Source organism: Phycodurus eques, chromosome 5 (assembly GCF_024500275.1).
Source record: "Phycodurus eques isolate BA_2022a chromosome 5, UOR_Pequ_1.1, whole genome shotgun sequence".
Taxonomy (NCBI): Eukaryota; Metazoa; Chordata; class Actinopteri; order Syngnathiformes; family Syngnathidae; genus Phycodurus; species Phycodurus eques.
The window spans coordinates 21,606,159-21,633,638 of NC_084529.1; the positions used below are offsets into that span (position 1 = coordinate 21,606,159).

General features: G+C 38.8%; 1 protein-coding gene across 1 annotated transcript; it reads right to left on the minus strand.

Moving 5' to 3' along the window:
• Positions 1-250: 250 nt before the first annotated feature.
• LOC133403274 (caldesmon-like) lies at positions 251-26,076 on the minus strand. The gene is given in 17 exon segments (XM_061678041.1): positions 251-2,566; positions 5,172-5,205; positions 5,330-5,404; positions 7,276-7,440; positions 10,005-10,121; positions 11,355-11,427; positions 11,514-11,557; positions 12,418-12,543; positions 12,632-12,923; positions 13,414-13,481; positions 13,797-13,887; positions 13,889-14,163; positions 14,165-14,359; positions 15,126-15,420; positions 16,339-16,464; positions 17,791-17,889; positions 25,987-26,076. Coding segments are annotated over 15 exon segments (2,049 nt in total). The 5' UTR covers positions 17,865-17,889; positions 25,987-26,076; the 3' UTR covers positions 251-2,566; position 5,172.
• Positions 26,077-27,480: the final 1,404 nt, after the last annotated feature.

Here is a 27,480-nt window from a genome sequence, read left to right on the forward strand (position 1 = left end):
AACCCAAGTGTGGCCCCTCTTTTTTTTCTTTCTTTTCTTTTCTTCTTCTTCTTTCAATCCAAGGATCCACTCAGTGGTCGTCCTGCCCTTCGTCTCTACTCATGTGACAAGCGCGCCCTATGAGTGCTCGGCACCAAGGAGAGCATGGCTGCTGTAGGACAGATGGGAGCCTTTTGCCCAAGTAGCGTAGAAACAGAAACATGCCACAGTGGGAATAAAAGGAGACGAGACCCTTTTTTTCTTTGTTTTTTTTGTTTGTTTTTTTATTGCTGAAAATAAAACTAAGCTACATCCAAAACAACATTGTCAGGACTCACTCACGTGCTCTGCGGATTGAGGCTATGTCCACATGGACACAGGTATTTTTGAAAAATACAGTGAAGTGCGATTTTCGAAACAAAACCTCACTTTTTGTGTTTTTTCTGTAATGGCCGAAGTTGCCACAAGATGGCACCAAAGCCCTGGGTAATACAATAGTAGTAATTATTGTCAAAGAAGTATGTTGAAGTGTTACATCTCGACTGACGAACTACGGTCTTTGTATTTCGGGGAGGAGGTAAGGTTAGCTTGGGTTGTTAGTGGGATTTACAGAGGGTTTTTGCCACGTGTGTGTTTTTGCTCCGCTGAGTGACGGGGGTCTCATTATTAGTTGACAATTGCTATTTTTACAGGTTGCAAAGACGATTTACATGCACACTTCCGGTGCATTTTTTTCCATCTTTACGCCATTTATTTTTAAGGCTAATGTTTTTAAAATGTGTTTGGAATACAGTGACCCTCCACATATTCACTGTTCGCATTCAAGAATTTGTCTATTTGCATTTTTTTAGGAACTCGTCCTCCGTTATTTGCTGAAAAACTCGCCTGTTCACTATTTTTGTGCTCAAGCCAAAGCCATGTCTCATAATTTAAATATTGCTTAAGCGCCATCTGCTGGCATCTCCATTGAACTGAGGACGGTAGCTTGATTTAGAAAGAAATCTACACCAAAATTTAATTGGACTCTTCCTGCATGTTTGCTCAATAACTTTGGTAGTTTTGCCTAATCCTACTAACTTACTAATTAATACCTGTGTTCATGTGGACGTAGCCCGAAAGGAACACATTTTAAATCGGAATGCCGTGCATGCTGCAAGCAAAATGAAAATGCAGTGTTATTGTAAACACAGGATAAATAGAAAAATACAGTGGATATAAAAAGTCTACACACCCCTGTTTAAATGCTAGGTTTTCGTGATGTAAACTAAAAAAGGAGAGTTAAGAGTTAAGTTTTTTTTGTATGATTGATCTTGGTGTATTATTTTTATTTTTTTTATATTACAAAAACCTGGCAAATTTGAACAGAGATGTGTAGACTATTTTATAGCCACTGTAGCTACCTGCAGTGTACAGTCAAATACACATTTCAATACTTTATTGGTCTTCGGGTATGTTGTTACACGTCCTTGCTGTCAACACAACCCCTCACTAAAACACTGATTAAGAAATTACAAGAGCAAAAACAATCCCCAAATATCTTGTAAATATGCTCCCCTAGTGGTTAAGAGCAGTATAGCACAAATCCAAGCGTAGTGCGTGCTTCAAGGCCATGTCATGACATCTTTGGTGATATTTCAAAAAGGCGTACAGTTTGTTCATGAACCCTTTTGTCAGATTGGTCTCTCGGGAACAGCAACAATTTTGCTGGGTCAATTTGACCTGGGGTATGTTTAGTGGTCTAAAACTTTAAAATGGGTACATTTGAGCCGCCACCAACCAGGAGGTTAGTGAGATCAAAGCAATTTAGCGTGATGTATACATATACTGAACAACAGTATATATTTTAAAAAGCTTCTCATTTGACGCGGAATAGTATCAGCGTAAATGTTAGTCGCTCGGCATTAACACAATTAGCCGTTTTGTTATTATCAATTAATTAGGTGAGCCTTTTTATTGAAATTAAAACGACACGCTATCTGCATGGCAACACGATGGTGCTTCAACCAGATTAGCATTAGCATAAATTGCATCATTTTCTGGTCCGAGTTTCACCTTTTGTCAATCAATTTATACTAATACTACTAGTAATAGACATAGGGTTGCGATTTTGTGTTTCGTCACTGCGATATTAAAAGCCATTTTCGAACAAGTGCCTTTACCTTTCGGGTGTTTACTTTTTCAAGACTGTAATCTTGTATATTGTTTTGTATTTGATTATCATCCATTGCTAGAAAACCATTTAATTACAAACGTATTCAGCTCAGCTCGGTGGCTTGACCTCTAGCCTAGCCTCACTAGCTTTGGTAAGCTCGATGAGAGCAGTGGGCGCCCACTGCAATAAAATCACAAAAGTGAACGTAAAACCCACAATTTCGTAAAGGGGAGGAAACATTTAAACATGTTGACAAACACTTCAGCTCTTGGACTGATAACGGTGTTCGCTCTGGTTAAACTAAATGGTTTTTGCACTGGTTGCTACTTTTGTTTTTGAACTCTTCAGCTGAACGGGACAGTGTGGCTCATCCTGGTCATGTGATCCTCGCTCGGCAGCATGCTTGAAGGCAGGCAGTGAATATTTGCTGGCATTCTAGAGAGTGAATAGAATGAGACAGGGCTGTCAGCGCTGCACTGGAGACTTGTCAATGCTGTGAGTAAAACCGACGATTCCTACGAGAGAAATCCTTATTTAATAAAAAAAAAACAATGTAATAATCTACAGTATTTATGCCAGCAACATGTAGTGATGGGCAGAACAATGAAATGCTCATCCACTATGACCATATTATTTTAGTATACTATAAGCTTTTTGGGACATTTTTGTTTGGTGGTGTTTTGTGAAATGTTCTTATGTAAAATATGTGCCTTGGCTCAATAAAGGTTGGGAAACACCGAGTTGGACCAGGGCTTGTCCGATCTGGTACGATTTATTCCTATGACGATAAGATGCGATATGATTTATTGCAATTACAATACGATATATTTACTCGAGGCACGATACACACCAATTATGATACGACACCATACCCTCCAATTAAGATATGCTATGATTTACTCCAATTACGTGTTAGATCAGTGTTTATCGGATATGATACGATTTACTCCAATTATGATGCAATGCGATATGATTCACTACATTTAGAATACGATTCGCTACAATTACAATAATGATACCATTTACTCCAATGAAGATAACATCTGATTATTTACTCCAATTACAATACGATATATTTACTCCTATTTTCATAGAATTTACTCCAATTATGTTATGATACCCTGCGATTGGCTGGCGACCAGTTCAGGGCTCGCCCGAAGATAGCTGGGATAGGCTCTGGCACGCCCGCGACCCCTGGTGAGGATAAGCGGTATGGAAAATGGATGGATGGATGTTATGATACAATTTCCTCCAATTAAGAGATACTATTTACTCCGATTACGTGTTAAACTGGTGCTTGTCAGATACGATATGATTTACTCCAATTACGATACAAAACGCTTCGCTACAATTACTGATTAATTAATGGTACATTTATTCCAATTAAGATAAGTAACACAATGTAATTGACTTCAATTAGAATATGATTTCCTCCAGTTATGTCTTACTTCAATTACATTGTGATGCGATTCAGTACAATTACAATTTGATACCACTTACAGTACTCCAATTAAGATACGATATGATTTACTCCAATTACAAGTTAAACCAGTGTTCCCCAGCCTATATTGACCCAAAGCCCATCCATCCATCCATCCATCCATTCTCTGTACCGCTTATCCTCACTAGGGTTGCAGGTGTGCTGGAGGCTATCCCAGCTGATTTTGGGCGAGACGCGAGGTACACCCTGAACTAGTCTCCAGCCACTCGCAGGGCACATACACTATAGACAAACTACCATTTATTCGCACATTCACACTTTTGGACAATTTTGAGTTTTCAATTAACCTACCATTAATGATTTTGGGTTGTGGGAGAACACTGGAGTACCCGGAGAAATCCCACGCAGGCACGGGGAGAACATGCAAACTCCACACAGGAAGAATGGAGCCCGTTAGACGACTTTGTTTGGAGTCCCCATCTGTTCCTGCTTCTCCAGTGAATAGTGCTGACAGTCAATGACTGTGCCTTTGTGTGATTGAAAGGTGTAACTTTGTCATTTGCCCTTTACTTCAGTCCTCTGCGTTCTATTTCCGATATGGCAAAGTGCTGATGGGGGGGAAGCCCAGAACGCCGTTTGGGCGCAATTGACGTCTGGAGGCAACGTTTGAGCAGAGAAGTTTGCTGGAGTCGATTGCAGGAATGTTTTTATCGTTGTTGTTGAGTGAATAAGCTCAAGGGTCTTCAGCTGAGTTGTCGCTCGTTTATCGCAAAGCCACTGAGCCGTCAGTCGTAATGTGACAATCAAGCAGCTGCGCTTTGGGTATGCGTAACAGACGGACGGCCCAGGTGGTGGCAGTGGGTGACAACACGACAGTCATGTGGACTGGTTTCTTTATACAGTACTGGGAAACAGGGTCAAGGTGACGGGTCGTTTTAAATTTAGAGTCGTGGGCTCCATTTCCAGTGGACAGCCACTCAAAATACACAAATGACAGTGGGTGGGTTGACGTGGTTCTGAGGTGAAGGGCTACCGTATAAATCAATCACAGGCCCTGTGAGGGACTCCGATATGCAAAAAAACATTTACATTCAATGCGGCAGTTATTCTGATGACTTATACCAAATACTCGGAAATGTCTTTACTGTAGCGCAGGTTGACACCGTTGCTGATGAAGCATCCGTTACACTTCAATTGTAATGCAATGTGGTACGATTCCCTCCAAATGCAATACGATGCAATCACTTCTATTATGATATGATTCACTCCATTTACGATGCGATGACATTCTGTATGACGAAATCCCGTAGAATTACAATACAATTCACCAATGTGATGTCATACAAATCGCTACAATTACAAGGCAATACAATTCTCTACAATTAGAGTGCCGTTACAAAAAGATTCACTGCGATACAATATTTGTTTCCTCCAATTATAATACAATGCGATACGAATCATTTCAACGATAAAACAAGATGATTCACTCTGTTCGTGATGCAATATGATTAATTACAATTAGGATATGATATTTTTTTTCAACACAATTTTTTTTAATCGCACAATTACAAGATAGACGATTATGATTAAGGAACTTACTTTAAGCAAACTTGCTTTTGACTCCAACCAACACCTGCAAGAGCACAGAGGAATACATTTATTGGGTGGAGCATGTTCGTAACATTACATAAAAAAAATGCCTTGGTAACTAATAGGAGATGCTAGTGTGTGTGTGTGTGTGTGTGTGTGTGTGTTACCTTGGCTGGCGTCGAGCTCTTTTTGGTCTCCCACATGTTGCGCTTGTTACAGACATCGCTTTGCTTATTCACGTCCTGTCACATGTCAATAGAAACAGCGTTTATTGGGCAGAGGATCACATTTGGTAATCTTTGCTTTAGCCCAAAGTGATCTATTAAATTGAGAAATGATGTGTTTATTTTACAAGAAAATGAAAAGAAATAGTTCCTACATTATACCTGATCCTGGTAACCTGTAACATAATCTACATTATCAACAATACAGTACATTTGGAACACTGGTTATTTTGCACTTTTTGTCAAAATGTCAAAAAGAATGATAGAATTGTGTGCATTTTTTCAAATCAATGTCTTAACACAACAGCTTCATTCTTTTGCTTCATTCTTGTCATTTACTGCTAGAAGATACATAGTGTGCAAATAAAAATTATCTTTAATTCCAAATTTGTACAGGTTATGAATCATTTTGTCTGCTCATAATAGACCTGGTGCGACAGTCAATGAGGCAAAGGCATACAGGATGATTGTATGGGCAATCTTCTGATGAGATATTATGGAATGGGTTGAATAGTACCAATATCTAATTAAAATGATTGGAATGGGGGAAAAAAAATTGGATATATATATAAGATGAAACTTTTTGGAAAATGGTACTAACATTTTGGAAAAGTACGTATAATTATCTTCGGTTGAACAGTTTGATTAGTGTTCATTATGATGAGAATTCTAATGCTTGTAAAGGCCTAAACGCACTCCAGCAGTGTCGATTAAATGTTCTGCTTTCAAATCTTCAACATAAGGACAATTCTAAGATTTAGAAACTATACAATACTGTATTTCATTTATATGCAACTGCTGTGGAAAAAAAACAGAAACATATTCAATCATTTAAAGATTACAATTAGCCGTGTACAAGTGTAATGGTGTAACAATTGAATAGACTTCGTAAAAGACATAAGTGGTAGCAGTGGAGTGTAGATTTCCAACAGGGGGAAATGTTGCCTCACGAGACAAGGCCAAGGTTACTTGCTTGTTGTCAGGGGCGGCTAAAGATATCGCTCATAAAAAGTTGAAATTGGGGTGGCAGGTTTGGAGGGATGCAGGGGCAAGAGTGATTAGCAGCCAGGGAGTCACTAGCCACTGTGCCGAGGACCCCTAACCCCGGTCCCCAGAACCGTGAGGCAGATGTGCTAACCAGTGGACCACCGTGCCGGCTCACTTTAATCCCTTTTTAAACAATGTTTTTTTTTTAAATTGACACTTTTACACAAAATGATAATTATTAATATAACAATTTTACACATTTACATTCTAGTGAAACACCCCGTTGTCGTAGTGGGTAAAATCCTTGTGACCATCTAGCTTGATGTATTTCAGCCGCCGGAGGCTTTTAGCAGACATACAGTATTTTCGTGGTTGAAAAAAATGTAATTTTGCGTTGTCCAGGCGTAAGAAAAATGTGAGACAAAGTAGCCTCTATTTTTCCAGGTCGTAATAGTGGTATTTAATTGACGGTTGAGCGGGACAAGGTTTCAGCGCATTCACCAGACACGCCCACAGCACAGTTTAAGAGCAGATGCAATGGCTTGATTTTTCATGATTTTAAGCATCATTTTATTTTATACAATATATTTGTCTATTTTCATTTTTATTTATTCCAATTTGGCAGGATTGTTAGCAACCCTCTTCTCTGTGTTGCGTCACATTGAGAGGACATACGCACTTATTTTTTACTTTGCAGGGACTTTTAAGTTTCCAAGCTATAATTCCCACCCTGCCACAAAAAGGAAGAAAATGGCTTGAAGCCCTGCCTGAAGAGAACCTCAATTTAAACTCGCATAATGACTTCAATGAAATATTTAAAGTGAAGCTAAATGGCTGCTAAATGATGTTAAATGCCCATAGTTGACCGTACACAGCATATCACAGCAATAGAAGCTTTTTACATTAGTGCGTTGTTGTGCAGAGGGCTGGGTTTTATCAGGCCTTGCCGCAGCCTTCGTCGCCACCGCCGCCGCAGGTGGTGGTTCTGATGCCGCAGGTGGCGTCTTATCGGCCTGTGCAGGCTTCGTTGTCCGACTGACGACGCTTCCCTTAATAGACGCGCAATCCTGCAGGGGACAAATAAGATACAGTTGTACCTTCACTTGCAAGTTTCATTTATTCCGTGGCCACGCACATTACTTCAAGTCAACTTTCCCCATTGAAATGTATGGAAAGGGCATTAATCCGTCCGTCCCAGCTCCCCAAAAAACAAAAATGTTTTGGGTGTTTTTGGTATGTGTTAATAATGAAAAATAGTTCTCTATAGTATTGTACTTTATAAAAACATACAGTAACACCATAATTAAACAGCATGTGAAAGAATGAAACAGTTTTTTTTGTTTTTTTTGTTTTGCTGCTTTGATTCAATGGCCAATGTGCTGCTCCTTGTAGTGTGTGCACCTTGGCCACCAGGGGGCAGTATATAACGTTCATACAATAAACTTAGATTTGATGATGAAACATTTCGTAGACCGTCGCACCTAAGCTGCAGTAATATCACTAGTTTTTCAGTTGTTTTTAAAAGTTCATAAATCCCGATATTATTGCTATTTACGCAAGCCCATCTGTGACGTGTTAGGATTAAACAAGTGAACATTCGCTACACAAAGTTACATTGGGTACGGAAAGTATTCAGACCCCCTTAAATTTCTCACTCTTTTTTTATATTTCAGCCATTTGCTAAAATCATTTAAGTTCATTTTTTCCCACATTAATGTACACAAAGCACCCCATATGGACTGGGGGAAAAAAACGTAATTGTTGAAATCTTTGCAGATTTATTAAAAAAGAAAAGCTGAAATATCACACAGTCACAAGTATTCAGACCCTTTGTTCAGTATTTAGTAGAAGCACCCTTTTGAGCTAATACAGCCATGAGTCTTTTTAGAAATGATGTTTTTCACACCTGGATTTGGGGATCCTCTGCCATTCCTCCTTGCAGATCCTCTCCAGTTCTGTCAGGTTGGATGGCGAATGTTGGTGGTCTCATGACGAGAGATGCTCAATTGGGTTTAAGTCAGGGCTCTGGCTGGGCCATTCAAGAACAGTCTCGGAGTTGTTCTGAAGCCACTCCTTCGTTATATTAGCTGTGTGCTTAGGGTCATCGTCTTGTTGGAAGGTGAACCTTCGGCCCAGTCTGAGGTCTTGAGCACTCTGGAGAAGGTTTTCGTCCAGGATATCCCAGTACTTGGCCCCATTCAGCTTTTCTTCGATTGCAACCAGTCTCCCTGTCCCTGCAGCTGAAAAACACCCCCACAGCAAGATACTGCCACCACCATGCTTCACTGTTGGGACTGTATTGGACAGGTGATGAGCACTGCCAGGTATTCTCCACAAATGCCACTTAGAATTAAGGCCAACAATTTCTATCTTGGTCTCATCAGACCAGAGAATCTTATTTTTCACCATCTTGGAGTCCTTCAAGTGTTTTTTCTTTTTTGTTTTTTTTTAGCAAACTCCATGCGGGCTTTCATCTGTCTTGCACCGAGGAGAGGCTTCCGTCGAGCTACTCTGCCATAAAACCCCGACTGGTGGAGGGCTGCAGTGATGGTTGACTTTCTAGAACTTTCGCCCATCTCCCGACTGCATCTCTGGAGCTCAGCCACAGTGATCTTTGGGTTCTTCTTTACCTCTCTCACCAAGGCTCTTCTCCCCCGATTGCTCAGTTTGGCCAGATGGCCATCTCTAGGAAGGGTTCTGATCGTCCCAAACGGCTTCCATTTCAGGATTATGGAGGCCATTGTGCTCTTAGGAACCTTAAGTGCAGCAGAATTTTTTTTGTAACCTTGGCTAGATCTGTGCCTTGTCGCAATTCTGTCTCTGAGCTCTTCAGGCAGTTCCTTTGACCTTGATTCTCATTTGTTCTGACATGCACTGTGATCTGTAAGGTGTTATATAGACAGGTGTGTGGCTTTCCTAATCATGTCCAATCAGTATAATCAAACACAGCTGGACTCCAATGAAGGTGTAGAACCCGAGTTAAATATACGAGTGTCACAGCAAAGGGTCTGAATACTTATGTCTGTGTGATATTTCAGTTTTTCTTTTTTAATAAATCGGCAAAAATTTCAACAGTTCCGTTTTTTTCTGTTAATATGGGGTGCTGTGCGTACATTAATGTGGAAAGAAAATGAACTTAAATGATTTTAGCAAATGGCTGCAATATAAAAAAAAGAGTGAAAAATTTAAGGTGGTCTGAAAACTTTCCGTACCCACTCTATGTGATTTGGTGTAGTTCACAGCGTGTAATTTTCTTTGTTTTATATTTAGTTATACAGTAGACTTCAACGACTCAATTTTTTCTCACAGGATGAATAAAGTATCTATCTATCTATCTATCTATCTATCTATCTATCTATCTATCTATCTATCTATCTATCTATCTATCTATCTATCTATCTATCTATCTATCTATCTATCTAACTAATCTATCTATCTATCTATCTATCTATCTATCTAACTAACTAACTAACTAATCTGGGAGTGGCAATAAAAAATTTAAAGCAAGTACACTTGGCCTTTTTTAAAGATATGTTTGCGATCTGCCAAACCCGGCACGCTCAGGGAGTGGAAAAAATATATATCATAAGTGTAATTTTTGCTCACAATAGAAAGTAAGTCAAGCTAGCACCTTATTTACTTGATTGTCAGAGACGTTGCCGCTCTCCCACATGCTCTTGATGCTGCGCATGCCGCCTGAGGGGATGTCATCCATGACAGGCTTGGGTGACTTCACCTCTTTGTTCCCCTGTGGAAAGAAGAAAAGGTGGATTCTGATTCTGATGAAGTCGTCGTAGTATTAAGAGAAAATTAAAAAAATACAATTTTACAATATAGAAATGTGCCAATAATTTGACAAAATAAACTTGTAAAATTATGAAAATATGTATTTGATTTCATAAGAATAAGGTCGTAATATTACAAGGAAACTGTACTTAAAAGAACATGGTAGAAGAAAAACGTAAAAAATATAAAACAAATATTTTACAAAAATAAAGTTGTGATGAGAAAAAAATATGTTTTTCAAGGAAAAAGTTGTAATATTACAAGAAAAAAGTCACTTATTCAAGAAAGTCATAAGTGTATGAGAATAAATTGGTTACATTATCAGTGTGAAATTTTGAACAAATTTTCCAAAAATTGATGTAAATATGAAATAACTTTTTCTTTTTTTTTTTACAAGAATAAAGTCATAATACTCCAAGGAAAAAGTCATCTTACAAGAATAAAGTTGTAATCTCAGGAGAAAATAACATTGACATTTTACAAGTGTAAAATGTATGAATAATTTTACAAAAATAAAATAGACTTCACAAGGATGAAGTCGTAATATTAAAAGGAAAGGTCATATTTTGACCACAAAAAAAAACCTCACAAATTTACAAAAAAAACAAAGTTTTAATTTTATAATAAATGTTCAGAAATTTACGAGGGAAAAAAACAATCTCGTTTTCCAAGAAAATGTCACAGCTGTACAAGAAAATTTATTTTTTCAAGAGAAATATACTAATAATTGTACAAAAATAAACATAATACAAGAAAATGTAAGTAAAATAAAGTTAATATAATAACTTTGTCTTTTTTGTCCAGTAAAAAGTCACATTTGTGTGAGAATAAAGTCTTATTTTTACAGGAGTAAAGTTGTAATAAGGAAAAAGTTGAGAATCTTATTAGAAAAAAAGTCAGGCTTTAACAATTCTCTAAGATTAAATGCAAATTTATTGGAGTAAAAGTTAAATACAACGGAACTACAGTTAGGCTGTAATTCCTTTGCGTCCCACTAGAAGGAGCCCAGAAACAATTAGTAGTACTAGTACCACACTTTGAAAATCACAGGAATAAAATCGTAATATGATGAGGGAATAAAAGTCGCCATTGATGAGAAAATCTTCTAATGGTGTGATCAAATATAATGTAACATTCTTGGTTGCGGGTACATAAAACTAACAGAAAACGACAGTAAGATTCAGTGGAGTGTTACCTGGATGGCGGAGGCGTACTGTTCTAGTCTGCTGCCGATCTTGGAGACGATGGGTGCGTGAGTCGCTCTCACGCTGCAGCCGAGCACAAAAGTCAGACACTGACGGACACTTGATTCGACACGTGTGCGCTACATCCAAACAATCTAAAAAACCCTCACCTTTTCTGAGCCGATTTGCTCAAGAATTCCGCCTTCTCCCCAATCTGCGCGAAACAAGAACACGGCGTTAAAGACAAAAATAGTCAGCCAGGGGGATTAATACACGATACGATTAGCGGGTCAAGTTGCCTTGCTGTTTCTAGAACAGTCTGACTTTTCTGTCCCTGCAAGGTTGTTTTGTTCTGGAGAACATTGTGTTGACTTGAACACAATGTTCACTTGTGGCCAGGGAATATGAATCATTTTGGAGCTCCGTTGTAATGTTTGTTGCGTGCTCAAGTGCTTGTAAGAACATTTGGCCACTGCTCATAAGCTTTTTGCGCAAACTGAAGGCAAACATTGCAAGTGTGTGTCTCTTAACGCTGTACAACAAACTGCGGTGAAATGTACAACTGTTGACTTGATGCCAGTTCGGATAAGTGGGCGAAGTCAAAGAAAAGTTGTACTTTTAAAACAATACATTAGTAATACTATGCGGGAAAAGTCAGAATTTTACAAAAATAAAGTCGCAAAAAAGGTGAATTCTGAATAAACAGGTGAAAAAAAATACTTGTAAGATTGACTTTCTCATACTTGTATGAGAAAGTCAATCTTACAAGAAAAACAAATATTTTATAAGAATAAATTAATAATGCTGCAAGGAAGCACACCGTCGTGAGACGTGAGCGCGCCAACGCCAAGGTGGGAGGAGCATACGGATGTGGTGCCAATGAAGCGAATGCGGGGGTTCTGTGTGTTTAAGTACGCCTGCAGTCTAACTCGTGCAAGGGACGCGAGGCGAACGTTGGCTTCGCATCCGGTGTGAACGTAACATTAGGGAGAGTCCGGTCAAATCAAAGCCTTTAAGCCAACAAAGCCAACAAAGATCAGACTATTTTCGTTGTTAATAAAGAGCAGCGCTTACCTTGGATGAACCTTTGGGGCTGATGGTGAACGAGGGCTTCAGCGGCTCTTGCCCCAGCTGCTTCTTCTTCTCTGCAGCCTCCGCTCTCCTCTTCTCGATCTCCTCCTTCATCCTCTTCCTCTCCTCCTGTGCAGACATTTGCGGTCAAACATTTCCCGAATCAGCAGACCCCCCCCCCCCCCCCCCCCCAAAACCTACGAAAGTTCCTCCTCACCTGCTCTTTGCTCTTCTTGTCCTCCAGCTGTCGTTTCCTCTGCTTCTCCTCCTCCCCGAGGACCTTCCTCCTCTCCTCCCTCTTCCTCTTCAGTTCCTCCAGCTCGGCCTCGGCGTGGTGCTGCTTCTGCTTCATCTTCTCCATCTCCTCGCTCTCGGCGTCGTGCCGCTGCCGCTGGAGCTGCTGCAGCTTGCGCTCGGCCTCCTGGCGCTCGGCCTCCTGGCGCTCGGCCTCCTGGCGCTCGGCCTCCTGGCGCGCCGAGAATGCCGGCCCCACTGAAGGAACGTCGTTTCTGCCGGCCAGAAAGGCGTAATTGTACGAGAATAAAGTTTTTATGAGAAAAAAGTCAAAACTTTCCATCACTTTGTGATGTTACAACGAACAAATCACATTGTTCAAGCAAATTGTAGTTGTAATTGTACAAGAATAAAGTCGAAATAGCATGAGGAGATACTCATAAATAAATTTGAAAAGTTGCAATTTTACAAAATGAGAGTGCAATATGAGAAAAGAAAATCGCGTGTTCCCAATTGTTTCCGTTTATACGGAACTGAAAGCAGACCTCCACGGGCGTTGCGCCGGTACGCCTGGCTTGGCCGCCAAATTGGCAAATGCGCAACGAGCCTTGCGCTCGCACGAAAACCAAGATGCGGCAGTTTTTGCACCCCTGTGCAGTTGCCCAGTCCACAAAAATAGAGCACATTGTGTGAAAACATTTCTTTTTTTTTGGGGGTATAATTTCACAGTACAGTTTTCATTTAATTCTCTCATAGCCATTTTACCTGGATAGCTTGTCTGGCTTTTTCAGTTTATTCTCGATGAGTGCTCCATTCTGTTTGGCTGTTCCATTCTTGGGAGAAAACAACAAAAAATACAAATTACAGGTACATAAACAGTTTTACCGTAAGAACAAAAATACAGTAAAAAAATTACATGATCAATATTTTTTATTAAATTGAACTTAAATGATTTACATTGTCTTTAATTCCCACTCTCTTGAACTTGTCGGCCTTTTATATAAATCTAATAGACATGTCAAATATGCACATATTATAGCAAAAAATCTGTTGCACATAGTATATGAAGTATAGTGCATACATACTGTACTGTACATTGTCTTTTACAGTACATATTTGGTCAAATGTACGTTCGTAAATAACCAAACCTCATCTTTCTTTTTCTTCTCCTCTATCTCTCTCTTTTTGCGTTTCTCCTCCTCATCTTTCTTATTCTTCTCCTCGGCTTCCCTTTTCCAGTTTTTCTTCTTTCTTTTTCCTCTCATCCATCTCTTTCCTCTTCTGCTCCTCCTCCTTGTTTTTCTCCTCTGCTTCTTTCTGCCGTTTTTCTTCCTCCTCTTTCCTCTTCTTCTCCTCCTCCATCTCCCATTTTTTTCGCTCCTCCCTCTGTTTTTTCTCCTCCTCCATCTCCCGTTTTCGCTTCTCCGCCTCCTCCTCCTCTTTCCTGCGTCTCTCCTCCAGCTCCCGCTTTTGTTCTTCCTCCTCTTCCTTTTTCCTCCTCTCCTCCATTTCCCTCTTCCTGTCTCTCCTCCTCTTCTCTCTTCTTCCTCTCCTCTTTTTTCTGCCTCTCTTCATCCTCTATCCTCCTCTTTTCCTCCATTTCTTTCTGCTGACGGTCCTCCTCTTCTTCTTCCCTTATCCTTTGCTGTTTTTCTTCTTCCTTGTCAACATCAGGAGCAGCCTCTTCCTCGTCCTCAGCTTCAGTCTTGTCCTGTTAAAGAAGCGATTGTGTTCACACTGCTGGACAAAAAGGTTCAGAGAAAATTTCATATGAGAGGACAAAACTCAGTTCTGGAAGTTAGCGTTATTAACACCTCCACTGGCCCCTGTCAAAAGAACAGAAAAAACATGCAAATGTGAAAGAGTGCAGACTCCTGCCAAGGCTGTAACAGTTTTGATGAATAATAGCTTATGTGGTACATACCTATCTTATGCATATTATGGAACATGTACAAATTGTCTGTTGCTCAGCAACTACCCAGATTGTGTCAAAGCCATCAGCTAAGCAGAGGTGCAATGTTGTCGGATGCGCAGATTTAACATTTGCTAACAGCGTTATCGCCGTTAGGTTTGTCGACAGGCACGTGCTCGGTTTGTTTGGTGAAGTCGTCGACGGCTGGGGGAGGATTTGTGTTTGGGGATGTGTCCACTGCGTGCGGCATATGCACGGATCCACACAGTCTAGGGTGCTTCTAACTTCTCCTGTCAAATGTCAGCTGGGATAGGCTCCAGCTCACGAACAATGATAAATGTTATTGACAATGAATGGAAGGATAGAATTAAAATATGAAATATGCTACAGTCTACATACGGGCATTTTTGTATAACCGGCCACTTGGGGTTTACATTGTTGTCAGATGATTTCAATTTTTAAAAAAGGATCTCTGAATTTATTATTTTAGTTATAATTTATGTTTGTTTCCAACTAACAGCAATACTGACTATATCTTTCTTGGTGCATGTAATCCGCTGATTACCTCTTCCTTTGTATCATCATCAGTCACCTCCTCCTGGACTTGTTTCTCCTCCTCCTCCTCCTCTTCTGCCTTTCTCAGCCTCCCTCCGTCGACGTCCGCCTGGTTTTCTGGCGACCCGTCGATCCCGTTGGCCGCGGCGAAGCTTGGGTCCAACTCCTTCTGCCTCTCGATGGCCTCCTGCATCCTCTTCTGCCTTCGCTCCTCCCTCTTGGCCAGGCGCTCCTCCAGAGCCTGCTCGTCATCTGCGACCGCGATACTCATGGCAGAGGAACAGGAGGCCTTGCTCTCCGCCACACTGCAAGGACATTACGGAAAGCTGTTTGAGCATTTATTCCACATCCTTGACATCAAACTTCAAGTCCATGCACCAGGAAGCTCTTTGTCCTTAGTAGTAAGACAATTCAGTGCACTAGGGGAACACCAATTTCTTACTAATAAAGCCTTTTCCACATTTAGTGCCACGTTTGGCCGACTAGTATGACCTGAAGCTGGATATCCTTGTTATCAAAGAAATGCTCAAATGATTCCATATGCTTGACATAAAAAATAAATAAAAATGCATTCATTTGATATCAAGCTCAAACCATAAATATGCAATTTAAAAAGAATAAAACTTTTTGGCAAATTTTTCGAAACTTTCAGTACGACCTGACTGTAGTACGAGTAAAATGATCTGTGGAGGAACAAAAAATAAATAAAAATCAGCCTTCACTAGCCCCATCATGTGTTTTCTACTACAAGTGCCACATTTTTGCCTACTATTATGACCTTAAGCTGGACATCGAATAAACGCTCAAATGGATTACGCTTTTTATCCTCACTAGTAGGACAAGTACATGTTACTCGTACTAGTTGGCATCTGTGCATACTAATACTACTAGAGACATTATAAACATCTACTATTGACCAGCTAGCGTTTCACTAGTAGTACAAGTAGTGATTATATGTCAACTAGTGCACAGTTTTGTCTCACTCGTAGTCCTGCAATCATGCAGAAATGTCATACAGCAGTGGAAATAACGTTACGAGTAAGACAGCCATAATGCTATTGCGCTGAATTGTCTTGCTCGTTGAGGACAAAGAGCATACTAGAACATGAACCTAAAGCAAGATATCAAGGATATGGAATAAATGCTCAATCATCTTTCCATAGGACAGGACAGGAGAAGCGAAAAGGTTGCGTTCGCGGTCCGCGTGACGCTTTGTTTCTCACTCGTTGGCGTTGATCACGTCGCCGCATTCTTCCGATTCTCTCATCTTCTTCCTCTCCTCCCTCGCACGTCGCCTTTGCTCACGAGCCGCTTCCCCGTCGTCGTCGTCGTCGTCGGTGTAACCCATTCTGTAAACACACACGTGCACGCATTTGATGTGTTGTACTCTCTTGTTGTCGAAACAAGATGTACTGTACAATAGGAGTCTGGTTGTGTACCTTAAGGTACAATGTGCACTCATGCAACATGGACAGCAGTTCAAATTCAAGGATGGACCAATTTTTGTGCTCAAGGGCCACGTTTGATTTTTAAAACAAACAGATGGGCCATGTCATTTGAACTTGAGGTAAAAATAATAATAATTAAAATGTCTGTTTAGGATGTAAAATTGTTCAATTTAATAGTTTTAATTTAATACTACACTAAAAATAATTACCATTTTAATTATATCATGAATTCATTTATAATTAATCAAGTAAGTTTGAAATTAAAAAATGTAAAAAAAAATGTTTTACATTTTTATTAGCAATACAAAATAACTAATTTAAAGAGTGTTTTATTTTAATTGTACTATTTGTAATCAATGTATGTATTTAATTGCATAATTATTGAATAAAGTAAAACTTGTCAAATGTAATGTAAAATCTATTTTATTAATACATTTTGTTTTATTATTTACAAGAAATCTATGAAACAATTGAATGAGAAATGAATAACAAACTAATTAAATAAATTTCATTTAAATACTTAGAATTTTCAGGAGGACAAAAAAAAAACCAAAATTAATGCAATAACTACTTTTGTTAATAAAAATAAACGAATGGACCAGGCGACAAGTTTATTCATACATTCACATTTTAATCATTACCTAGTATTTAAGCAAAAGTAAGGATTAGGAGAGTTTATGAATACACCATTAATTTCACAATGTAAGTAACATTTGTTCCTTTAAATAAACGTAACATAATGGAGAAAGCATGATTTGTAAATTGATTTCGTGCTCTGTTTTCGACAAAATGCATTTTAGGAAAAAACATCAAAATAAGGATTGTGCAAGTATATTTATGCACATTAATTTTGGAATAGATTCATCACTGTATTTAACATAAAATATGGATTACAAAAATTTCAGTACACACGTTCATATAAAAGATAACATCCAGCAAGAGGGATTCAGAAATCCATCACATCATTAGCTAATCCTGCTCCAGGCGGAATTCAGCCAGGGATCAGTTTTATCATATTGTAACTATAAAAGTTACTTTCATAGGACAAGAACCATGATGGATGTTTGTTGACACAAGTAGTATTTTTGCAGCCGGGCAGTGTGAAGGATTAAGAAAAATCCCCCTCAAGATGTCTGAACCTGGAGCACTGAGACAAAGTTGGGATGAAACTAAAACTATAGTGAAAACTTTAGCACAATAGGCTCGGCCGGCTGGAGCTCGACTCACTTCTCGGCCTCCAGCCGCATTTGCTCTCTCCTCTGCCTCCTCAGCTCCATGCGGCGGTCAAAGTCGTCGTCCATGATGGCCCGAAGATTCGCTTTCTCTCTGGAAGGCAAAACATGAGAAGGGGAATTTGGAGGTCAAACAAAAATGTCATTCACTAAAACTATAGAATGGAACCTGAAAAGGAGTGAAATTCTCTATACGAAGTTTTGGGGAAAATCCAACAAAGATTATATGAGACTTCAGAATTAGCACCTCCCGAAACAAAATTAAATGGTGTGTCACAATCAAAAGGCAATGGACAGAATATCACCATTGAGCAAACAGCAAAATAAAAGCGAAAATGAAAAAGAAAGTGTATAGTAGAAAACAAAAAAAATGATCAACTGAATTGCCATCAAATAGAATAAAACCAACACCAATAATAGATGGCAAAAATGTAAACGTAAGTGTAGTAAATGTGATTCCTCAGTATTATTTAAAATACCAAATAGCTCTTATGTTGAGAGACACAGCTTCAAAGCGTAATGACTACTATTTAAAATATGTATGATAAAACCAAATGTTTTTTTCACAATTTCAAGAAAGACATATCAACAAAATCATACCCCAAAAAGAGCTGATTCTTTTGATCTGTCGTATAGTGAAATAAAGCTAATTGCTCTACCCATTGGTAGACATAAGCTGAGTCCTTTTATTTTCCCCATTTTTCAAGGTTGTCAGCTGTAATGGAGTGTGTCACTCCAACCAACATGTTACTCATATTTTGAGAAAAAGGCATATTCAATTTATTTTTTCATTATGTAGCTAGTAGCTTCTTCTTGACCAGTTAGCATAGCAGCTAACACAGCGAGCATGTATTCAAGAGCAAAAAAAAAAACCCTAACATTAGCATTTTTTTGCAACCCTGTTACTGTATTTAGAGTAATAATAAAATGAAATTAGTATTCAAATAAAATGTTACTTTCTAACTGAAGGATTGATGAAGTATTTTTGAAATGTGTTTTTTTTCAGGTGCCTTGTAATCTGCACCAGGTATTGCACCAAACATAAACACAGCAAAACTAATCAGATTAAAAGTGTGCCATTGACGGGTGATCTGAATAAATCAAATGATGGCTTGTTACCAGTTTTTCTCGAGAACATAACAAAGCTATAGAATTAGGTGTAATAGAGGCGTGCAAAATATAAATAAATATATATTACTTTGACAAGATGAGTAAGTGACTGGCGCTATTGTGGGTACTAATCACGATGCATTGTTTTTGTATGAAATCCAACTAAGTTCTGATGAAAATGGTGCTTAACTGGAAGTTAAATCAAACAGCAATTCACAACACCCACATTAACACATTACATGAGTCAGGACAGAATAAAAGCCGCTCCGCCCAAAAAAAACAAATAAAAGTGTAACGAAGCACCGTAACAGTAGTCCAGCTTTAGTCCAGGGGCGCCCGTACGGCTTGTCGCCATATATCAACCCGAGTCTGGATTGTATCTCCCTCCTTGTGTAGTACAAAGAATTCCTGCTCCTTCTTCTTCCAGCGACTGCAACTACCACAAAAGGCAAAGCTGCTCCTCCTGCCTCTTCCTTCTTCCCCGTCTCACGATTCAACTTTTTCATACACACAAGTCCCCTCTCTTGCTATACTTAATGTATTCCCCTTCCATATGCATCATTTTTTTTTACATGTACAGCATGCGTGCTATTAAATGTCCCATTCGCTCATGACTACTTCAGATATTGACTAGTATCCCGAGAGAGCCTCACTGACTTAAATCACTTAAATCCACCAAAAGTGGTGGGAAGTAACAAAGTACAAATCATTTTTTACTGTACTTAAGTTTACAGATGTCTTTATTTGAGCATTTATTTTTCTGACAACCTTTGAAAACAGATATCAGTACTTTTATTTGAAAAAATACAAATTAAGACACAATCTAGATGTATCTTCAAAATCAAGCAACTCGGACTCGGGTGAATAAAAATGTGATAGGGATATCCTTACCTTCTACTCCTCACTTGGTCAAAATAGTCACGTTACTTTTGTTTTTACCTCTGTGACCTATGACACGATGTTAAAAAGCGGCGGTGGTGTAGTGGTTTAGGTTTGATTCCCAGCTAGTGCCCCCATCACTCAGCCACTGCCGGTCCAAAGCCCGGATAAAAAAGTAGCTGGGTTGTGTTAGGAAGGGCAGCCGGTTTGAAAACTACGCCAAACGTTTCGTACATTTCAGTCTGTTTTCTGTTAGTACAGAATGTGAGTACTTTTGCCACATCTGCTGTTATGTCCACATGTTTGTACTACTTTACAACCATGAATATTAGTTTCAGTTGTCCTTGTGTACTTTGCTATAGCCTGAAGATGACTGTTCGAGTTCTATTCACCGTTTCGACCGAGGTGCTACTAATGGCGTCCCGTCAAGGGCGATGAAGGAATATGAAACCAAAATGAAACCTGATCTTAATAATTCTAGTCAAAATAACCCAGAGGCATTACAGTAGCTTACAGCGGAGATATTGAGTTTGATTGACATCATCCAGTATGGTGTGTTTATTATTGTTTCCACTACTTTACTAATGCAGAAGATATAATCGATACGATAAGAGGGCCACCAATGGTGATATAAGTGGATTTGTATGCAGTGGATGATGCCATATAAAGTCACAAACAGAACACACTTTTAGTGAGAGGAAAAACTTTCATACATTTTGTCAGAGTGCCAAAATCAAACTGTTAACTTCTGAGGTCGTGTCTTCAATAAAAATAATTTGACACCAATTTAGAAACCCGCTGCCATGATGTAAAAGTGCACTTCAATACTGTAAGTGCTATTGACTTATTGAAGTGCATTTAATATTTTATTGTCAAAAGCACTTGTCCTCCTTCGGGTCATGGGTGAGCGGGAAGCTATTCCAAATGGCTTTGGGACTGCTTGACAGCCAATCGCAGGCCACATATAGACAAACAACTATTCATGCTCACTTTCACGCCACAGTTTTGAGTTTTCTCTCCAAAAGTGAAACTTTTTCCCCATAATATTCTGATTTAATTTTTGTAAATTGTCAATTTTGTTCTTGTAATATTCAGACTTTGTTTTCATAATATTTGGATTGTTTTCATGTCAAAATACAACTTTTTTTCTCCTTTTTATTGTCGTGAAAGTTCAACTTTTTTCTTTACTTTTTTGTGTGGAATAAAAACAGAATTTCCCTCGTAATACTCTGAATTTATTCGGGTAAAATGTTTTTTTTTTTTTAATTCTCACATTATTACAACTGTAATCGTAACATTTTTGTAAAATTTTGACTGTGTAAAATTACAACGTTTTCCTTGGCTTTATAGTAAAACGTTCTCCCCACATTTTTTTTTAATTGCAACTTTTTTATGTGAAAATTTCAACTTTTGTTATTGTCCATTCATCCATTTTCTGTTACCCTTATCCTCATTTGGGTTGTAGGTGAGCTGGTAGCCCAGGTAAATTGGAACGGCAAAGTAGACTACACTATTAGCAGCTGCATCAGGAGAGAAGCAAATGCAGACTTTGACTTTACACGAGGTGCATTGAAAGAGCACCAACCAAACAGGACATCTGTAACACACATGGAAAAAACAACAACAAATATCACCAATATTCCATGAGATGGTGCCAAGTTTATACTTCTATGGCTTTGGCCTGAGCACAACAGCGAATAGGTTAGTTTTCTTTCCCCTAGCAAATAACAGAGGATAGGTTTAAAAAAAAAAAAAAAAAAAAAACTGCAGATAGTGAAATCCGCAATTGCTAGACCACTAATATGTGCGGGTTCAATGTACATTTGAACACCGAAGCACTTGCAAGGCCCCATCTGCCTTAAGCGGAGCGTCACGTGACCAAACCCGGGAAAACAGGTTGGCGGACTTTCTGTGTATGCTGCTATGCTACTAGCATAACAACGGTTTGATGACGTGTGGTTAGAACCCGAATTTAAATACATGGATATCATTGATTCATACAAATATGATATGATACATGTAAACACGAACGGTGCCAAAAACACTGGATATTGTCATCTTTGGAGTAAAAGAAAAGTTTTTAGTTTTTACTCTTGAAGTAAAAGAAAAGAAAAGCTATTGTAAGTTGAAAGTTCAATTCTTTAAATCAACAGGGTTTTATAGAGGATGATGAAAGACTCATAAAAGACAGCAGCAGACAGGAAGTGACCGACCTCTCAGCCTTGTCAACACCGTAATCCTGGGCTGCTTGTGTTTCGCACACAGAGACGCTGCACACTGAGAGCAAGAGTCGCTCGGAGTCCTCCTAATTGACAATTGATTACTTCTGTCTGGGTCGGTCGCCGCATTTAAGAACACACTTGCAGTGTTGCGCCGCAGCTCTATATCACGCCAAAATGCCTGAACAATTTAGTCGCTTGAGTCTTTTCCAGCCTATTCTACACACACTTTTTATCAATCAATTAGTCCGGCACTTAAAGACCCTGAGATTTGCAAAGACTATGAACTATGAAGTATTATGAAGTACTCACTTGTGTAGATACAGAGTTAAGCCTCACCTCGACCCCGGCATGGATTGCCCCTCCCCCACTATATGAGAATTTGAGCGCCTTCGTTCGCATTAGCGGTTATCCAGCCCAATTGCGACGTGCAGCTAACCATGCCTAAACCCCCGAAAATATGTCTTCCATTCGGATAGTCTGCTAGCATGGCCGCTTTAGAGTGCGTGTGGACCTGAGCTTCGGGCTGGCGTGGCTGCTTTAGAGCGCCTCGTTGTCGGTCCTAAGTGCGTGCATGCCACTCACAGAAATACTATACAGTAAAGAGGCAGGATAAATGTTTTTAAAAGTCTGACTTGAGAGCCGGCATGTGGACAGGGGCTTTGCGCTGGCATGGCTACATTAGAGCGCCTCGTTGTTGTGGCATGGGAAAGCCCCGCGATACCCCGGTGGGATATATTCAAGGTTAAGTTTAAGCGGGTATATTTTCACGGCTCAAACATGTAGTCATGTGCAGGCATAAGAAAGATGCTAGACGAAGTCGCATCCATTCTTCCAGGTCGCAGGAGTGGTATTTGATAGCTGACAAACACACCTCTCAATCGCTTAATTAATCGACTACACACTTTAGTTCTAATTCTTAATTTTAGCAACTTCAAGACTCTTGGACAGTTCTAAGCTTCTAGGCTAGCGGTAACAGTTTGGAGACGGTCCTTTCCTATACAAAACAAGGTGCCTAGATGAGTTTGGTCTAAAATGACACACCACCTTAATCTATTCACTTCAGCAATTCCTTTCAGCAATTCTCCAGCAGCATCAGCCTCAATACTCTGAGAAACCTTTACGACGAAGAAGGCAGCACACTTATGGATGAGGGGTTTGCCCCTGAGAAGCGTTTACAATCTATCCAAAAGCAGCTTCTTCGACATGACCAAACATGGTCACCTGTGGGGGGGAAATTCCCTGACCAGGAGACAAATTCCAAACAGTTTACATGGGGTGACATAGTGTAATCAGCACCTATTAAAATGTTTGTGTACACTCTGGTTGGAAAGCGGGTTGGTTTGTTTTGTGGCCCGTGATTGGAGGCTCCTGGAGGACTTACTTTTTAGTTTTACATGAAATAAAAGGCTCAGGGTCTTCAATTTAGTTTGCAAATGAAGTGATTTTTGTCTGCAGCAGTGATTGTCAAAGTGTGGGACCACTGGTGGTATGCAGGCTTGCAAGAATCACTGCATAACTACAATTCAGTTGTTTTTAACTTTTAAGTTAAATACATTTGTATTTACAAACTGTTTGTTGATAAAGATTTATTGATGTAAACATTTTATGTCATTATTTAATATTTCATTAAATAGTAATTTAATAAGTGGACGCTCCCTTTGCTGGCTGTAGAAATACTGTACAATTAAGCAATATAAGTTTTTAAAAAAAAAGGTAGTCGTCAATATGTAAATATTTCATTTTTGAGGTTGTTATAAAACCTGTGCAGTGTTAACAAACTGGGATTTTAAGGCTTAAAAATAAAAATGAAGGGATAGTTTATACTAATGACAAGAACTGATGTTTATGATGATTATGAACAAGCTGAAAGAGTAATAAAACTGAACAAGGCCTTAGTGCACAATCTTACAGTAGCTTACAATAATATTAAATATACTTTTTAGGAATCAAATCTCTGTCTCGTTTTTGATACTACGCTAATATATTTTAATGTTGGTTTTGGTGGTGGTACTCGCAGATTCTAAGAATTGTTTTAGGTGGTGGGTGGTGTAAAACATTTCAAAACCACTGGTCTACGGCATCAGGAAAGTTGCAAATGCAATTTGTTTTCTTGCTTGGGGCCTGACAGGACAGCACAGCCCATCATCTGGCCCAGTGGTGCGGTCGGCCTCCTTTTAAGGAAGCACACGGCCGACATTGTTGTTCGCTGGTCCCAGCTTTGGCCGAGCTACAAGGCCATGGATGGAGAGCAACCGTTTACTCTTGCAAATATCTGCCGCTGCAACACAAAGTGACAGTCCCAGAATAACCTCTTTCCAATAATATCAACATGAATTAACATTCCATCCACTTCCTCTGGGGACTAAAAGTATGAAAGAAAGGCTAATGGGCCATCTGTACTGTCTATGAATGGCATGTTTAACAATGTTAGAGGCTAAAAAAAAAAAAAAAGCTTTTGTCATGAAAATAGTTGAGTCCATACAGGACAAATGCACACAAAGTCTTCATTTACTGTATTATAAATTGTCATTTTAGCTGGCTCGAAGACTTTTGGTCTTGTTGCTAGGTAGAATTCGTTTGACACTAAATTGCATCCGTTGACAAATCTTCCCTAAATCGTGTTGCCGTTAGAATTTATAGTCCGCTAAATAGTTGTTTTTACAATTTATTCATGACTTTGTAAGACAAACAAGCTTTTTTCACCAGTGTGCCATCTGCTGGATCTTTTTAGGCACTACCCCATTTGCCCAGAATACGGAAACTAATCAAATCCTCCCTAAATAGTGTCAAGAGTGAGACTGAGAATGGCTAAAATAGTTTTGTTTTTTTTGTTTAGTTTTTTTTTTGCAAAGGGAAAAAAAAGCTTTTTCTCTACCACAACAGCATCTGTTGGAGGTGGTGGAGCGCTCGCCCATTTGGCCATGATGCTAAAACAAATAGAATCCTCCCTTAATTGTGTCAATTAAAGACATTGTAAGAAAAATTTGCTTTTTTCACCACAGCGCCATCCGTTGGATCTGGTGAGGCTTCCCCAATTTACCAATCATGCTAAACCGCACTAAAACCAATAAAATATTCCCTAAATCATGTTGCTGTGACACTTTCATGTTCCCTAAATATATTTTTTTCCCCCCTTTATTTATGGCTTATTCAGAATATTCTTTTTTTTTTTTCCACCACAGCACCATCTTTTGAATGTAATTGAGCACTTCCCCATTTGCCCATAATGCTAAAACAAATACTTTTAATCTCTACAATGTGAGACTTTAGAGTCCCCTAAATAATGGAGTAGATGTCAGACTTGAATAATGGATGACTCTGTAAAAACTGGCTTTTTAGGGGTAAAAAATTGCTTTTTTCCTTTGAAGCCTCCCACCTGGGAAGTACTTCCAATTAACCGTCGTGCAGTATGTGCATGCTGGTGCTTCATAAAATTTAGCAAATAGCTCACAAAAAGATGCTGGATTCACTTTGAAAGAAGAAAGAGGTTGCTCTGGAAGCCCAAACACGTCTGCTCCATTCCGAGTGAACAGCATACACACACAATTTTATGTGGCCTCCTTTAACCCTATTACCATCTAAGGAATAAACATGTCACTAAAGATGTTGTCAACTGAACACAACTTTGCCTTGACAGTTTTATTTCTATCCTGTTGTCAGAGTACCTCTAAAATAGGACAGATAATACACAACAATTCTCATTATTTTCTTCCAATTAATCATAATTTCTCAACATATGTTTTCTTTTTATTGCTTTCAGAGCAATAGCTTTCTTATTTTTAGTCTTTTCGTCATTTATTTATTTTTTTATTCAATAATCTTGGCTTTATTTATGGCAGTCAATACGGGTAACGGGAATAGCAATTAGTTATCACAACAGAGAGAAGCTGGAAATCCAAGTGCAAAGATGGTACAGTTTACGAGTCAATAATCTTTAAAATGCAATAAAAGCATTGTAATGGACCATTGAGCAGACTTACCCAAACAGCAGACCAGTGAGCAGTTTCCAACTTGAAAACAAGAGCAGGAGAGCAGGGAGTGGTTTTTAAGTCCAATGTGGAGACTTCAACCCCGCCTGCGTGCTTCGCATTGGATTTGTCCTTTTTTCTTTTCTTTTTTTTTCATCACCACCACAGAACATGTGACTTACGAGTGACTATGTTGTATTTGAAAAGATCCACTTTAGATGAGTGACAAGCACAACTACTTTTTAGGAGCCTTTCCTCAGGTGAATTTAGTAGAATTTAGTAGAATTTAGAACAGTGGTTCTCAAACCCAAGTGCCACATCAAAAAATATTACAAACATTAAGATACAGTAGCATAGTAGGCATAGGGGTTCATCAAAAAAAGAAACCGGTTTTAATCCCGAAAAAGTATATTTTATCTTATTATAAGCCACTTTAAATTTAATACACAAATACCACCACCGCAACACTAATAATAATAATAATAATAATAATACATTAAATTTGTTATAAATCTTAAATCTTCTAACACTTGGCCTTTTTTTCCTTTTTTTTTTTTTTACACTATTATAGAAGAGCAGCATAGTTATGTAGCTAGTAACTTTGATTCATAAGCGACAAAAAGAAGCCATTTACCTTCACAGGGCTCCGACAGTGACCTGAACCGGAAGGAATTGCTTTGTTTTGCATTGCCAAATACGAAAGTGAAGCTCATCATGTTATAATATGATAACATTCATGTTTGAACGTGATGAATTTCACATTAAAATGTGATAATTTTCATATGGAAAAATAATAGGTACAGTCAGTTTTCTCTACACAGTGGTAGGTCAGACACATACCTCACATTATGACTTTCTCCTTTCTTTGAATTTGTATTTAGTATTTGTTTTATTCTTATACAAACTCTTCCTCTACAGAGCTAAGGCAAATGTTACTTTAAGAAAGTCTTACATCCAGTACAAGTTGACGCCTTGGCTTTTCCCTGGTCCTCCACCTTCTTAATGGCGAGCTTTCTCAGGCTTCAACCGCGCGTCCAGCTCCAGCAGTCACGCCGGCGATATCCTCATCCGATATCCCTGTTTGTAATCATATGATTACGTATACAGTGCATCTCCGTCAAGTGTTTGTACTTCTGCTTGAGTATGAGTACATTTGCCACCTGAGTCATAAGATTTTATGGACGTTAAGCCTTTTCCTCTCCAGAGGCGCTCACTATACAGAAAAAGCTTCATATCCATGAAATCCATAATATTGGAGCGGTCGCTCTGATATTTTCAGTTAGGAAAGATTATTCACAAGCCTGAGTCCTACCTAATTTCTATATTAAAAAGAATTCCATGTTTTTCTTAAAATTCAAATTTTTTCAGATGTTAAATTTGGAGTGTAATTTTGGGGTAAAATCATCTAAATTATACAAAATACAATATTTCACTCATTTCACTTTTTAAAATAATTGATCGACTGAAATAAATTGAGTTTTCATAACTATTGCAATTTATTGAGAC